The following is a 17,795-nucleotide window of genomic DNA, read 5'->3' as shown; positions in this document are numbered from 1 at the left end:
ACAGTAGCGTCTGGAAAAATGTGTGTTTGAGGAAGAGTCATCCATCCTGTGTTCAATGTTTCTTTCTTTCTTATTCCTGTAGCCTATAGTGTAAAGCTCTCAAGCTATATAGTCTCATAATGGGGGCTAAGACATGTGGATCATAATAAAAAATGATGCAGAAGGTACATTATCAGAAAGTGTCCCACTTTACCAGTACTCACCCTATTTACTGACAAATAAACCCATGTGGAGGTTTGGCTGTTTTCTGCTTGTTTGTCTAGTAAATCTTGTTTAGAAATGTCTTGAGAGCTCCTGATCTGTTCCTGCTTCCCTCTGTGATTGTTTTTCTCGTCTCTTTAGCCCTGCGTTTAAAGTGTTTAAAGTGTTTATAGTGTTTGCTGTGTTGATTTGTCAGGTCAGCTCCATGCTTTTTCGTTGTGCTCAGTTTTGTTCTCAGAGGTTCTCTGTTTCAGTTCTTTTGGTTTTATCTGTATTTATTAATCCCCCTTCTCATTTGAAAAGGAAAGGTCGCCCGTCACTTGAACACTATCGCCTGCGTGTCAAGGGACATAAACTCTCTATCAATGTAGGATATGTAAATTTCATTTTATATTAACCAACTTTTTGGTTACAGACATTCTTCAAAACATCTTCTTTTGTGTTCATCAGAAGAAAGAAATTCATGTTTGAAACAACTTGAGGGAGAGTAAATGAAGTGAACTATCCCTTTAAGAACCACTGCATTAGAATAAATGCTTAATCTTAAAGTTCTAATCATTCTGAGTTAAAGTCATTTGCTTTACAGTTAAATTATTTTATCATGTAATTTAAAATATATAGATTTTTTAAAAATAAAATAGTAAACTGTATTTTAAACTAAACATAATTCCAGCATCTAACCTTACTTCTACAGGCATTCTAACACTCGAACATAATGTCTGACGATTGTTGGTGTTGAAACCAGTGGAAACTTTAAAATGCTGGCTAGACAATATCAAAAATATAACAGTCTATAATAGTCTCGTGACATATTGAGTAATCAAGTGAACTTATAACATCTTCCATTTTATTAATGATCTGAGATCTAAATGTGCTCTGTACAGAGAGTGAAGTGGAGGCTTGTTTGGCACAGATTAAACTAATATTGAAGGAAGGCGAGTAATAAATCATGTTAATCTCACTGTTGTATATCTCTATCCTATAAAAACCTTCTTTATGGGAGAGATTCTCTGAGAAATGCCGTGATTAAAGCATTTAAAGGGCATTTGCTGAAGTCTGTGGTTATTATTGCTGTGCAGAAAGTTAAAGTTAACAGATTAGTGAGACACTAGACCTTATCCCCGAGTGCTCGTGTTCAAGAGGAACGAGGCGTCGTTCGACTCAGTGTGAGACTCTCAGGTGGGGTTAGATGCGCTCAGGTAACTATAATTCTTACTCAATGAATAGAGGTGAACTCGCCTGAGTGTAATATTGCAGGTGTCAGGACACTGGGTTAAACTTAAGTCAGATGCGAAGGGGAAAATCAGCCAGCACCGCATCAAATCATCTGAGGAGTTCTTAGTTTTAGGTCCAGGTTTATAACAAACATCTGAACAGATTTGGAGTGGTTTGAAAGTGAATTTTGCAAAGTATATCCTTATTTGACCCACTGGAATCTTTAAAGAAATCAATAAATGGAGCCCAGTTTTCAACAGAATAAATAAATGAATGAACCACATTTGGGTTGTGTATGCAGGGGCCAAGAGACGGCCCATTAAAAACCCAATTGGGGCCCACATGGAAATTAATATTTGAATATAATTTGTGTTTGTGTGTGAGAGAGAGAGAGAGAGAGAGAGAGAGAGAATAGCACAAACAACTCTCAACCCCCATGGTCACTCATTATTTCTGGAACAATCATCAGTGGTGTTTGTAAGCAATGTCCTGTAACTGGGAGATTTAAATTGCAGATATGATCCTGCTAGTTTCTGAGTTGCTTCAAACACCAGTTTGGCTACAGCGAGTCTCTGAGGGGTATATACTCATTTATTCTTCTTAAGAAACGCAATAAGTTAAAAATAAAATGATGATAACTGTGTGACATGTTTATTGTGCGGGTTGATGTGCACTGAAAGCCGGAGCAAAGGACCGGATGGATCCTCCCACGTCTCTGGATCTCCCCGTGAAGTAAAGGCTGATTAACACACACCCCATGACTCCGCATCCCTTGAAGCCAGAGCTTATGAAGTCCACATTCATACACACTGATGATGCTTTCAAAACACACAGATCAAAAGTGTCTGGAATAGGAATATTTCTTGTGAATTCTGACTTCCAAACTGAGCTTCCGTTAGTGATATCTGTTGGGTAACGCAAGAAAAACACACTGGCATATTTCTAAACAAGACTTAATTCACTATGAACAGAAGGTAGAGTTTATCCGAAAGCTTATGTTCTCAGGACAAGGATAGCCTATTACTTCCAACACATCAGGTTCTGTTCCCTTGCATGCGGTATCATGAACTTGTCTCTTTATTTGCATTAATAACCCATGAAAGGTTCAAAAAGGGATGATTTGAGGAACCTTTCAGTGATCAGCTCTTAAAATATAAATTTATTTTAATAATCTAAAGAACCTTCTGTGCATGCAATGGAAAGATCATGGATTGTAAAGGTTCTGCATTGAACCAATAAAGTACCTTTATTTATGAGAGTGTAGCCTTAAAATACACAGCCTTCTTCATCTTATATTGTTTTCAAGGCATATTGTCTTGATGTATCGTTTCCTATAGATATTCAGGTATATAAGTGACCAAAAAAGCCATTTTAAAGTAGTTTAAAATTTATAAAAACTGATTGTGACAACATGCCCCGATTAAAGGATTAAAGGATCTCGCACGCGCACAACGATCTGTGTTTTTCCTCGTGACTGTTTTAACGCTCAAACCCAATAAACAGACATTCGCAATTCGAAAGCATTTTATTGTACAACATCATTGTCATTTATATGCTCTTTATCAATATAGAACAAAAATAAATCATGAAAATGTACAGGTCAGGTCATGCAAGAACTAAGCTATAGCCTACTGTAGAAAAATATTTCGGTAACCCGTTTCATTGTTTTGCGAACCAAATTAAATGAGATTTACACTGGAATGTCTTTGGAGGTGTTTTCAGATCACATGCATTAGTGGAATAACTCTCAGAATAGACCTAGTGCAAGAGGAATGGGGATCTAGTTCGGCCAATCAAGAACAATTAGTTTGAGACAGAAGAAAAACAAAGTGTAACACTGAAGGTGTCGCGCGCACAGCGGATTCACGCGCACATCGACGAAGAAACGAACAACGAGGCACCAGGACGCAGTTAAATGAGATCTTGTGTTATTATTTTCTCCTTCGAAAACACCCTTTTACTTTAACGAAATGAGAAACGCAGTAAAACACATGGTGCGTTTTCCATGAATCGGATGCAATGGAAAGCAACGCATACACACTTATTCATCCGTTGTAACCAGTCCGATCTCATGAAAGTGCGTATCTATAGCACGAATTGTATTTATCGTGCAATTTATACGCAAAAAAATGTTTTTACGTGCATATGATACGCACTTTATGGCGTGTAAAACTCCACACTACTGACCCGAGGGGTTTCCAGTGCGCATCATATGCACGTACAATCTCTTTTTTCTATTTTCGTGCAATAGATACGCATATTCATGAGATCGTGTTGAATGAGAAACGCAGTAAAACACATGGTGCGTTTTCCATTAATCGGATGCTGTGGAAAGCAACGCACACACACTTATTCATCCGTTTTAACGACATGTCAGCATCTCTTCTTCACACTTTACTCTTGATCGGCCTCTAACTCGGACCGCTTCCCGGGATGCTGTCGCTTCTCCTCAGCGCGACTTTTGTTGGCGTTATCCAGAAGCTCGAGTAGGATACTAGCTTGCCCGCATCCCGGCTCATCCCAGTCCTCACACAGTCTCTTCCCGGGATGCTGACGCTTCTCCAGCTCCGAAAAGTCTCCGTCGTGCATCAGCTCGCGCCGGCCGGGATGCTGGCGCTTGTGGAGCAGCATCAGGTACCGTTTCCCGGGATGCTGGCGCTTGGAGAGCTCGCTCTGCGCGCTCGGTTCCTCCAGGATCATCGGCTCATCCAGGGATAATCTCTTCCCGGGATGCTGTCGTCTCAGCCTCGCGCTCTCCTCGTCCTCGCGCTTCCCGGGATGTTGTCTCTTCTGGAAAACTGGAGCGTCATCTTCGTAGTCCGCGTAGTCCTCGCGCTTCCCGGGATGCTGACGCTTTCCCGGGTGTTGCCTCTTCTCCATCCAGTCTGTCGGGGACACGAGCTGCTCTCCTGGAGAGGGACAGGGATTCATGCACGCGTATAACATTTTAGAAACTTTACAAACAGTTCTGAGGAAATTTCTCGTTGTCGAGGATGATAAATAAATATGGAGAAAATACACTGTAAAAGTGCAAGTTTCACTTGTGATTATAAATGCACCCCCCCCCCCGTATTTTACAGTGTACTTGTTACACATATTATTATTATATTTATATATTATTATAAATTTATATATTATTACGAAGTATGCATGATTTCATGCAACTAACCATAAGCTAACCTAACCCTATAGTAAGTACATGTTGTTAATTATTATTACTCAGTACTTAAATGTATAATTACACTGTAACATGGAGACCTTTAAATAAAGTGTAACCCTTTATTTTTAAGGTGCCCTTGTTACAGTACAATAATACATTTAAGTACTGAGTAATAATAATTAACATGTAATAGGGTTAAGAAAATGGTTTGGTTTATGGTAAGTTGCACGGTAATTATGAATCATTTACTGTTAAGTAAGTGTAACATGTTACAAGGACACTGTAAATTAAAAATATTTAATTGACCAAAAATGCACAAACTCTGTTTAGGTTACACTTTATTTTAAGGTGTTTTTGTTACAGTGTAATTATGCATTTAAGTAATATTAAGTAACTATAAATGTACTATAGTTTTAGAATAAGGGGTTGGTTTGTTTCGCATGTAATTATGCATCATTAACTGTTATTACTAAGAACATGTAACACGTGTTACAAGGACAAAGTGTTACCAAAAACTGTTTTTATTGCCAATTTGTAACATGTAATAAACAGATGAATCAGTGTTTGGGTTTTACTTTAATTTTGGGTTGAGCAATAAACACCATTTAGTGTGTCTCTAGAGAATATAGTTTATAAATAAAAATGAAATAATAATAAGTATTATTATTACTACTCTGTAAACAATTATATAAATAAGTTATGACAACATATGTTTTTACATTTCTTTAACTCATCATATGGCTATGATAAAAGGATTCATCTTCGGTCGGTCTCTATGAAGTGTCATACTAGTGTCGCAGTCGCTTTATTACTTTGTTTATTTGTTTATCTGCTATTTTCACTCTCAGAAAAAAGACACAAAAGCTGTCCCTTTCAAAAGGTACATCTTTATACCTAAAGTGTGCATATTAGTCTCTCAAAGGTACATATAGGTGCCAATAGTGTAAATATTAGAACCTTTGAAAGGGTACCGTCCCAGGGACAGCTTTTGTACCTTTTTTTCGGAGTCTTTTGTACTGTTTTTCCCCAACTGAAAGTACCTATATCTCTATTTTAGCTCTGACAGTGAGAGTGAATGTAAGCACCGTTGTCGTTGTTCTCGTCCTCCATCTGAGTGAGGATTGAGCGGATGAGGAGAGTCTCGGCGCGCTGGAAGAGTTCATCCAGAGACGGGTCGCTCTCGCCCGGCAGATCCTGACACTGGAGGACCGTCAGAGAGGCCAAGATGATCACACACACCGCCCTCATGACAACCCCTGTCCTGCTCACACACACACACCAACACACAGGCTCATTACAACACTGTGATCAGGTGACTTAACTTAAAAACATTGAGGAAACTCGTTGCCTTAAAATGATCAAGTACATAAACTTCATGCTTAAGCCATTTAAGCCCATCGGCAGCTGTAGTTGCTCCACATTCAAATACGATTTTCAAGATAAAGAGGAAAAAAACCCGGGGAAAATAAATGCACTATTAACACGGCTATATGCATGAAACAATTCAGAAAAATTTGGGCACAAATGGGTTAATACTTTTTTTTTTAAGTAATGTGGAATTGTCAAGTTCACATAACTTCATTTTTTTTCAATTAAGCATTAAGTTTATTTAATTTTCATTTTAAGGAAATGAAGTCAACATGTTTTACAATGAAGTAATAATTCTAACTCAGAGAGTTCTGGAATACCATGTCAATTCCTACACTCTTAGAAATGAAGATTCTTTACTGGTTCCATGAGGAATCTTGCCATTACACAGAGGGTTCTTTATAAAGGAAATATTTTCTTTAGATCATTAAAGTGTTTTCCACACTATGAAAACATGCTCTTTTAAGAACTGTTCACTGAAAAACCTCTCCTTGCTCTGGTACCTTTATTTTTAAGAGTGTTTGTATGAATATGATCATGCATCTGTACACTCTAAGAGAGAAAAAAATTACAAAATCTGTCACTGGGACGGCACCCTTTCAAAGGTTCCAATAGCATGTAGGTACTACTATGTACACTATTGGTACCAATATGTACCTTTGAGATACTAATATGCACACTTTAGTACAAAGATGTACCTTTTGAAAGGGTTCCAGCCCAGTCACAGCTTTTGTACCTTTTTTTTAGAGTGTAGAAAAGAGAAAAGTACATCTAAAGTTGCTTAAATCCTGGTCTCACCTGCAGCCGATGGTTATTCACCTGTAGCCTGTTGCAGAATCCCTGTAGATGCTGGAACCTGAAGATGCTCCTCTGGTGTGTGTGTGTGTGTGTGTGTGTGTGTGACCCGTTCAGGTCGAGGTCAGTGAGTGAAGCGTGAGACTCGCGCGCGTGTGTTTTATAGGCGCTCGAGACTGTGATGTCACGTGCGCAGTGCCGGTTTGCCCCTGAGGGGGGCAGTATGACGCTATCGAGACTCTGTTCATTCATAAAACTGCTTTTTTAGTTTCATACTACTCTTTATTGTTGCATAATGTTTCACATAATATATATAAAAAATAACAAACATAACACAATAAGTAAAGGTAGGAGCCAAGAGTAGGCCTATACTGTATACTTGCAATAGTTCCACTTTAGCACAATCAAATATACTTCAAATATACTTCAGAACTTCAGCACTATTTCTGAATTACTAAAGTACTTTAAGCACAACATTAGTTGTTCCAGTTTAGCAGACTTTATACCAAAGTACAATTGCAGGGTTTTTATATTAATTATAAATATGTAAATTAATTTTGTAATTTACTTATAGCATAAAATGTATTTCAAATACATTTAACTAGGGACGTGGTTGTGAAACTGTGGATTATGTTCATAGTTACTGTAATGTGATGAAGAAACAGAAGATCCTGCTGCAAGACATTTAGATTGATATTTTATTATCAAATGCAATAACATTCTGAAAAAGTGAGACTTACTTTATGTTTCCAGAAGTTGCGCTGGTCTTTTCTTCTCTATTGTGTCGTATATCGAGTGAAACGCTTCCCGAACAAGAACAAATGTGGGCGGGGCTTGATTACGTCTGAAGGGAATTGATTGTTGTGGTTTGCTATTGGCTGATCTCGTGAGTGACAGGTTATAGCCCCGCCCTCGTCATCAGAGAAGAGAAGAGATGCTGATTCAACATGAATTTAAAAACAATGATGTGCGTCTATATATCATTTATAATAAACACTGCAATATTCCATAAAAAAACACATTAATTGTCTATTTTAAAGAATTTACTTTAAAGAAATGTAGCAAGTCAAGAATTTTTTTTTAGCTCGTAAAGTATATGGCAATTATCCATTACATATCAAAGTGCCATGCTACTGTACTTTAATTACACTTTTAATATCTTGTATTTAAAGATTTTATACAGTGATCTTACTATTACTAATAAACACATTTTTGGCTTAATGTTAAGACATGTGCATTGTGCAATAAAGAAGAATCAAATAAAGTTTGATTATAATATTTCTGTCAGTAAGTCTCAAGCAATATGTCATTAAATATGTATTTATATGGATTTGTAGTATACTTAGTAAGAAATAAATGTACCTTGAATACATTTTGGTATAGGGTTTTTAGGGGTAGCATAATCATTTATCATGCAGTTTCTCATGCTTTTACAGAATGGGCTTTATACTGCATATTTAATAAATGGTACATCATGAACATAGCCATGGTTAGAAATAGTCGTCATACTTCTGGTCCTCTGTGTGTGTGTGTGGAGTACGTCAGTAACACACTCCAGCTTTGACTGGTTTGCTTTCCTCTGCCGACTAACATGACGTTCGTGGAGAGACGAGTGTTGCGTCACTTTCTCTCTTCTGAAGACGTCCTGAAGAAGCCTTAATTATCTTTCAGAATTACAGTGAGGAATATAATGGACTGATGGAAGAGCTCAATCTTATTCTTAAAGCAAACACCATTCCTCTAAGCCTCACTGAACTCATGATCTCCAGCTCACATCATCTCGACGGTACAGTCGCACAGCTGACGGCAGGAGCACAGGCTTGAGGGAATCACCGTGTAATGCAATAAATCAGGCGTCTTTATGCGCTGTCACGTCCAATACTTCATCTGTCAATACCAATCATTTCCTATGGACAGAGGAAAAAAGAAGTGGAATTAATTGGTTTATATTTTAGGAGGACTTCCTGCGCATGAGATGACACGAGAGGAAGAAATCAGTCTGTGATCGCCATCCCTCACTGGATTAACGTCACAATAAACCAGAAAACATGTGGATAGTTACAATCAAAAGCGTTTGTTTGTCTCTCTTCAAGGTCTATACTGTACGAGCTGCACACTTTTAAGATTATTCAAGACAACATTCAAAGTTTGTCTTAACAAACAATCAAACTGATTGTGGCTTCCTACACCTACTCATGAAATACTCATCGTTTTGTGTTCATAAAGGGCCAACACACACACACACACACACACACACACACACACACACACACAGATCTGACCCAAAAGGTCACGCTGTCAGGCTATAATTACTGCTTGAACGTGAACACACAGACACACACTGTTTAATGGTGTACTCACAAATTCACATTAAAATACAGTCAGCCTGTTTATTTGTACAAAACTCAAAGGAAAAGCAAGAAATACCAGAGGGTGGAGAAGAGTCGGTTCAGACGTAATGATCAGTGTTCTGTTCTTTTCTTTGGGCGTTTAATCGTTTAGTCTTAGTAGACACGAGAACTCGCAAATGCAACTGATGCGGTGTTTTGCCTCTAACCACTTGTTAGGGGAGTGTGTGTGTGTGTGTGTGTGTGTGTGTGTGTGTGTGTGTGTGCACGTGTGTGTGTGTGTGTACATACTGTATCCTTTAGCAACGAGATACGAGTATCTAAAAACATGGAAAATATGAACTCGGATCTTTTGATTTTGCAGTGTTCCTGTACTGCAGTTCCTGATGACCCTGAAGCTTTTTTCTCTCAATGCATTGATTAAAGATTAACCACAGATTAACCACAGATTAACCCGGATTAACACTTAATCTGTGTTGTTCAGTGCGGAGCATCAAACAGTCATTACTCAGAAAACACATCTGCTCAAATTGTTTAACAAGTCTTCATAGGCATTCTTGTACATAGTCGTACTTGTAGTTAATGGTTAATCTTAAACGATTTCATGTTTATATATTTGAATTTGCTTAAGAATAATATTACCACAATTTCACTTTTACTACAATACCGTCGGAAGGGAACCATTTCTTCCTGCATGTCGAATGGGAATAGATCTGTTCAAATTGACAGGTAGCAAATAAAAAAATGATATGCACAACCAGTATAGTGTTTTATAGCAAATTATTAAATGTAACTTCAGTTAGCCTATGTGACAAATTTTAAATTATGTGCTCACAATATTGACATAAAGCAATATAAATCCATGCATAAATTCAATTATATAAATAATAATGCACATCTCTTAAATTTAGTTAATAATAATAATAACTATAACCAAACAGCTGTAATCTCATAGTTTCTATATTATTAATAATTGCATTCTAAATCTCATCAGCCTCTCTTCACAACACAACAGTCTTTCAAAAGGGCATCTATGTATGAATGGACATTATCATAATAAACAGAATATCATATAATGTAATGGTTGTGCATGAGACATTAACGGCCATTCAGTGTTTCAGTAAAAAGACTAGCAATAAATAAGTCCAAGATGTAATATTGTAACATATGAAATGCAACAGTATTAACTTCTAACAGTGAAGCATACTTCTCGTGTTTGCTGACCTCTTATCTGAGATCTCATCTGCAGTCCGTCACGCTGATACCTGTCAGCTGTTGGGCTCATTAATATTAAACATGTTGTCTCCGTTCTGCCAAACTGATCTGATGAATTAAACGCAGGCAGTGCCAACGGTGTCTCCTGTTCACTCACAGGCTTTTGGGAAGCACAGCCCTGTTAATGCTCTATCCTTTTAGATTTCCCAGAAATAACATATATAAGCAGCAATAACTTTTTTGCTATTCACAGCTAAAAAAATATTTTCAGAAGGACTTAGAGTGGATGTCAAAACCATAATGCCATATTAGGCTACTCAATAATGAGTTAATAATCATGTGCGTTGACAAGTCATACCATATAATGACATATTTGCTAACCATTAGCTAATGATTCATTAAAACGGACAGCTGGAAGTAGAATACATGGCTTCGGCACACTGTGGAAATGAACATATTAACTTATTTATTAGCTAACTGTTACGTAGAGACACAGTGCCCTAACTATGGAAAGCCAAGAGGGCCAAAAACACATGCATTTTAAATAAAAATATGCATGAAATACACTTAAAAATCAGTTTGGACGGGTCAGTGTCATTGGCTGCTGAAGACTTGGGTCTAACCATTTCTGTGAGCGTATGGGGGGTGTACCGTTCATAGACCAGGCTACCACCATTCAACATGCTATAGATCAGCTTATTCAGCATATTTATTTTGTCCTTTTTTGTAAAGCCTATAGAAATAATATATTTAAATTGCAGTTTTATGAACATTTAGGTAAAAATAAAATTGTCTTGTTTTTCTCCACTCATGCCTTTTTGTAAATAACCACATTAGTGGACATTCTAGCTTTAACATCAAAGCATTTGTGTGGGGAGATTAGTTCCAGTGGAGGTAAGCAGTCAATGCAGGTTTAAGAAACAGACCATCATAATCAATATCTGTCTTTGGAGAACAACATGAGCTTCTGTTGTGCTTACATATACAGCTGTCGCTAGCAGGTGGCGCTTAATGAAACCTTTCTGTTCAGAGACTGGGCTCTCATCAGACAAACAGTAATTAGGTACACATCCATTTAAATGAATTTAAAGACTTAAAGTATTTAATTATGCTATTTAAGACTTTATATATACATATTGAAGACTTTCAGGATTAGAATGAGAGCTTGTGCTAAGGCCAGGACAGGTGTAAGAACTTGATTTGGCTTTCCTGACAGATCTGTACTGAAGTCCTAGGCCACCCTGATCATTGGTATTTATCTGTAAAAATGATGAGGCAATTTGTTAAAGTACTTTATAACATTAAAATAAACATATAAACATAAAAATACTAAGTAGCCTACAGTATTAAGTTTTTTTTTTTTTTTTAGAACCACACACATTTGGTTGATGGTTAACCGATTCTAACATTTCCATAGCTTAATTTAAGTTTCTGTTTCGGGTTTCATTCATTCACCTTCACTTCACCCATGTATGCCTGATCGTGTGTATGCGTTTGTTCCAGGTACATACAACATCTGACAAAAGTACAGCAATTGTAGTCACCCATGATATTCATTACATTTTCTGCTTTTGAGTTTCGCATTAGAAAAAGTCATACAGGTCTGGCAAAACACAAGGGTGAATAAATGAATAAATGTTGGGGTGAAATGTTCGAGTAAGAGTTAGGGTTGGTGTCTTTTATCACATTACTGTGGCGATTGTACCATGCACTATGCATAAGGAATGTTTTAAACTGTGGTAAAATCCCTCTAGCACAGCCTTGAGTCACTTGCTTTTGTATATTATATCATGCTCTGCGTAATGCTGATATCTATGTAAAGGGTAGATTTAACCGCTGATTTGGATGTGCTTCTGGGTTTGTTTATAGCTCTGATTGATTTCATTCTGAATGTCTTAATGGAGCTCAGAAAACATCAACATCTCTGTGGGTCTTCGTGCTTCAGTCCTGCTACATTCACGCTGCCTCAACCCTCACTGCGTACACTGGACTCCACATTACAACTGCTCACACAGAGCGTATCACTCCACTACTCCACTACTCCACGGCACACTTCAGACGCACAGACACGAGAGCTGCTTGAAAATAAGAAAAATGAGTGATTACTACTGATCTCGAGTCATGGAATATTACTGCAAGCAAAAACACACTGCATGTAGAAAATATTACATTTTATTGGGGCCTTTATAATATTAATAATAATAATAATAGCCTAATAATAAGTATAATATTAATATAAAAATATTAAATAAAAAGACATGATCAGTAAATCGATTTGAAAGGCTGTGGGATGGGATTACATTGTCATCCAATAAATTCATGAATTTATTAATAATATTGATTTCTGATAATCCCAGGTTGCTATGGTCACAAGGGTTTGTTTGTGCATTAAATGCATGGCCATGAGAATAGTGTCATTCCCTCAACGTAGGATCTCGAGGCCATGACTTCACATCGCCTGGCCACAACATGAGGACGTCGTTGCTTTGACAAAATGATCTCGTGGCCACGACAAAACTAAGTGAACCAAACATGTCCTCTCCCGGTCACCGTACCACTGAGAGTCGATCAGACAAAACTGTCTCCTTAAAGGTGCACTAAGTGAGATTTTGCTTATGTATCGCTGGCTCTATTTGTCCCTATAGTAGCTTTGGTTTAAGACTCTATTCCGACTCGGCCTGGCTGTATGAAGTTTCTTTAACCACTGCTGCATGTTCCGTTCCTATTTGTCAAGTCAAGTCATCTTCATTTATATAGCGCTTTTAACAACGTAGATTGTTCCAAAGCGGCTTTACAGAGATACAAGGATAGTTTTAAGTAACAGAGATTGTTTTTGCTTTATAGCAGTTCTTGAATAAAGTTATTTTCCAGCTAAAGTTAATTTGATTGATTCACTTCGGTCGCAACGATCATTAGTTATTGACTTAGGGGCCGCTAAGACGACACCGTTTTAACAGGAGACTCTACACAGACTTTAAACGCGAAACCTGTGAGAACGCTGATGGCGCACATGCGCATTACGAGCTCAATCTATTGGTATGTGCGTTTGAATATATGTGCGAAAAACACTAAAATTAGCGTAGATGCCATTCTTCTCATGATGTAACGAGTACATCAGGATTTATGGGAAGTGTTCCCGGTTCCATCTGACCTAATCTATGCAGCCTAACACTGAATTATAGAAGTCTATAATGTATTATGTGAATGCTAGGTCATGTTTCAACACTACTCACATCCATTATGGACATTCCTGGATTCAGTCTCAACAATATTTAGGGCATAGGAGGTGGTTAGTGTTGTTCGGAGGCGGATGCTTTATTGCTCCGTGAGTCTTCTCCCTGCAGCGTCAGCTGTGACGGGTGTGTGTTCATGCTTGGTCCTGTGTGTGATCTGTGTGTGGGAGATGCTGAGGTCAGTGCAGTTAGTTTCATCCAGCAGGAGCAGCGTGTCTGGACATTGTGTTTTTCCACTTATGCCTGAGTGAACACCATTTTAAAGATTTTTCTCAAAAGTGTTGTGTAAAACTTTCAATTAGCAAAAAAAAAAAAAAAAAAGTCTGAAAGCACCTTTAACTGTGCAAGCAAAAACACTGCATGTAGAAGTATTTTATTTCGTCTGGTAATTAATAGGCTATTGGGGGCTATAATAATATCCATTTCTGATAATCCCAGGTTGCTGTGGTCGCAAGGGTTTGTTTATGCATTAAACGCATGTCCATGTGAAAAATATATGATTCCCTCAACGTAGGATCTCGAGACTTCACACTGCGTAAAAATGTTTCTAATGTGGACTGTTTCCAATGTACGTATCTATTTCTATAGAAGTGTCAAAAGGGAAAATATAGAATTGGAAAGTTTGATGCCTTTGGATGACCAGTGCTTTATTTTTTCAGTAAGTTCCCTGAAAGTTTCCAGACGTCACCAGATACAAAGATACAAAGACAAGAGAAGACAGCTCGGACAAAAACAGCCTCGCCTGAATGACAGACCATGCAGGCTGACACACACTCTTAGCCTAAACTGCTTGTTATCCAAGAGATGTCTGTCCAGGTGAGAAGCATACACCCTCCAATACACACGCACACACTCACACACACACACACACACACACACACACACACACACACACACACACACACACACACACACACACACACACACACATAAACAAATAAAGCCACAGCTTGTGTTAACATATATATGCCTCTGACTGATACAAACCGCCCTCCTCTTCCATCATGAGGATAAGCCACTTTCCTGTTATTTTTCCTGACACTTCACTGACAGGGTCACCATGGCGATGTGTGATTGACACCTGTGAGGCGGGGTCCGGTTGCTGTTTCAGCAGAGGTCAGGGGGTGATGCATTGTGACACGAGTTGAGTCACGAAGCCAGCCTTCACCACACACATGCCAACATGAGTCGTGACCCGACCACAGATGCACTGCCACATTCAAAGAGAACAGTTTGCGGTGGAAAAAGACAAGGAAAACGTGAAAGCATGACATTGCTTTTATGGCAGATATGGAAAATCAATTCCACAAAACAGATCAATGCAGATTATTAGATTTCAAAGATAAAACTATTGCTTTTGATTTCATTTTGCATGCCATTTCATTAATAATGATTTCATTAACAACAATGTGACAATCATTTTGACCTTATTGATAGCCTGATGCGTGTTGCTCTCTATGGGATTTTCACACTGGCTGTTTAGTTTGGAACAGGGCACGGTTCGCATGAAAAATTGGTAATGCAGGCCCGGGTGCACACCAGGGTACCGAACACGAGACTACCTGAAGGAGGTGGTCTGAGTTCGGTTGCACTCGAACTGTGCCGCGATTCCCGTGAATGTGAAAGCAACGCGGACTTGTGTATGCGCTGGTTCAGAAAGTAAAGTAATCTATGCATGCGTTTTAGTCGATTTTATTACATGGTTTGGTTGAATTCTAATGCAGAATGCGGTGTGTTATTTCTTGATATCAGACCGCTGCGAACACCGTTGCCATGATAAACAGAGCGTTGCTATGGACGCAGGATTCTAACCGTAGAGACGGAACAGACTATTTTCTTTAGCGGAAGCAATAGCCTACAATCGTTTTTAAATCAATAAACTCCTTTTTAAATCAATATTTTGTGTCAAATTATTGATTTATTTGGTGGTTAGCCATGTAATAAGCGGGATAATGTAGAGCGAGGCGGTTGTTATAGCGAATATATAATTAATATATATATATATAATATAGATAATTTTGCCCTTCATGACAACTGAGAGAGGTGAATTTTTGTATAACTCATCCGTTTAAATTATATTAAGCCTTAAAATTCTGCATAATTAAGGGGCGTGGCCATTTGATTGACAGGTGGATTGCTTGGTTATCCGGGAGTGACCCGCTGCCAAGATGACTCTGACCGGCTCCGGCTACTTTGGGCTTCTTCAGAAACCTATGGGTAATATCACAGACACTACATCCATTTTTTTCCACAGTCTATGGTTCTGAGGCTTGAGTAGACCCTGGAGGATTAGGGAGGACTAGAGTGACTACTAACTATCAGAGGTCCTGGAAGAGATGGAGTGGACTGGGGGCATTGGTAAGTCTTTGAGGATTCGGGAGGATCGGCGAGATTGCCATCCTTTTCAATCTTCTACCATGAAAGATGAACCATTGAAGTCAAGGCATAGGAGATTTACTATACTGGATTGTTCATTGAGAAAATGATACAACAATTTTACAAAAACATAAATATTTCAATGATTTATAATACATTCATAAAATTATAGCACATCACTTATTAATCGTTTATCAACGTAGTCATGTTTTGTAACTGATTAGTTCATCATGAACTAATGACTTCAAAAATAGTTGCTGACATATTCTTACAACAAAATCTAATAACCTAATAATAATGTTCACCCCTTTTCTTTCGGATCCCTACACTGTCCTATCCAATAAGGCCAAAAAAAAAAAATAATACAAAAAAAAAAAAATAAAGTGCATTGAAGGTATGTATTGTGTGTTAGGACTCCTCTTGTCCATCACAAGAGATTTATCCTGAAGACTTGTACATAGTGAGAGATGTAGGTAGTCACAAAATCAGAGAATCTCCTAGAATCACATTCAGTCTGTTCACTTTTCAGGAGTGGTCCTAAAAGAGAGGCATTTCACTTCCAGGTGTAAACCGTCATCAGTGAGGCTTGACTGCTTGTGATCGCCTGAGACTGATTGTAATACCATGCGTAAAAACAGCCTCAGAGTTTCCAGCAGTGATATAGTTCTACAAATGGGAGAAAACCTCTCACCTCACAGTTTTCCAATCTAAAATGAACCTCTGCACGGAGATCATCAAGTTATCTCTCAGAACTAGATGCCTAAATACTCACCATGGTACAGACATAAACGCATAACCCTCCCACATAAACTCAAAGTCCCTGCCCTCTAGCCCTGAAGATAACACAAACACACACACCCTTGAAAGAGTTTGTCCGTGTGCGTAAGCATCTCGCCCATCAGCACTTGCACTCTGTTCTAGCAGAAGCATGGGGTTGTCTCCATGACAACAGGATGGACACAGGGGTACTGGTTGCTATGAAGTTGCTATTACTTGTTTCTTCAGGGATTCTGCAGTTCCAAATCTTCGTGAAGGGCCCTGTTGTCCTACCCGGGGGTAATGTTCAAATAGCCACGCAATCTCTTAATCATGTGAGGTGTGAGCATATTAACCATATGACACATGAATTTTGCTTTAAGATCCCTCTTTTGTGAAAAAAGACCCATAAATGTAAAATTGTTAGTTAAAAAAAATGGATAGTGCTGACTGGAATAGAGCTTTTAAACCTTTTATAATATTCCACCATCTCACATTCTAAATCAATGTGCCCAACATTGCTCGGCAACCATAAAAAGTTATACATTTTTGTCCTAACCAGGCATGACAAGTGTTAAAAACACCTCCATGTAATTTTGAACTTTTTTTTGGTTTCTAAACAGACGCTTCCACGACACACGGACACACGAACACAACATTTTGCTAATTGGTTGTTTGGATTTTTTTTCTCCATTGCTTTGGCATTGACTACTGTGGAATCTCATTGATCCATAATCCCACAACAGAACTTTGCATTAAACATCAGATATCTTCTCACTGAAGAAGTGCACACTTGCTTTCAGTGTGATTAGGCAAAATGCATGTTGCTTCAGAACACCTGGTTAGTTACTTGTTATAAGAACTGTATATTCTGATTATTAATATTAATAATGAAACGTTTGAACATTCTTGAACATCCTTTATGATGATGCATTTTAAAGTCAGCATGAAAGTGAAGTTGTGCTCGTCTTTTCTTCTCTATTATATCGTATTTCTGAGTGAAATGCTTCTGGAACAATAACAAATGTGGGCGGGGCTTGATTGTGTCTGTGTGGAATTGATTGGATGGTTGTGGTTTGCTGTTGGCTGATCTTATGTGAGTGACAAGTTATAGCCCCGCCCTCGTCA

At 38.2% G+C, this 17,795-nt stretch overlaps 1 protein-coding gene across 1 annotated transcript; it reads right to left on the bottom strand.

Moving 5' to 3' along the window:
* Positions 1-3,810: 3,810 nt before the first annotated feature.
* On the bottom strand, positions 3,811-5,824 carry trh (thyrotropin-releasing hormone; the record flags this gene model as incomplete). Its single annotated transcript, XM_081348544.1, has 2 exons — positions 3,811-4,325; positions 5,662-5,824. 2 exons carry the CDS (start codon positions 5,822-5,824, stop codon positions 3,811-3,813), a joined length of 678 nt encoding a protein of 225 aa, XP_081204670.1.
* Positions 5,825-17,795: the final 11,971 nt, after the last annotated feature.

The sequence above is a fragment of the Scardinius erythrophthalmus genome (genome assembly GCF_964197995.2).
Source record: "Scardinius erythrophthalmus genome assembly, chromosome: 20".
NCBI classification, from domain to species: domain Eukaryota; kingdom Metazoa; phylum Chordata; class Actinopteri; order Cypriniformes; family Leuciscidae; genus Scardinius; species Scardinius erythrophthalmus.
The sequence above is the reverse complement of the archived record's forward strand: the minus strand, read 5'-3'. Positions and strand labels throughout refer to the sequence as shown.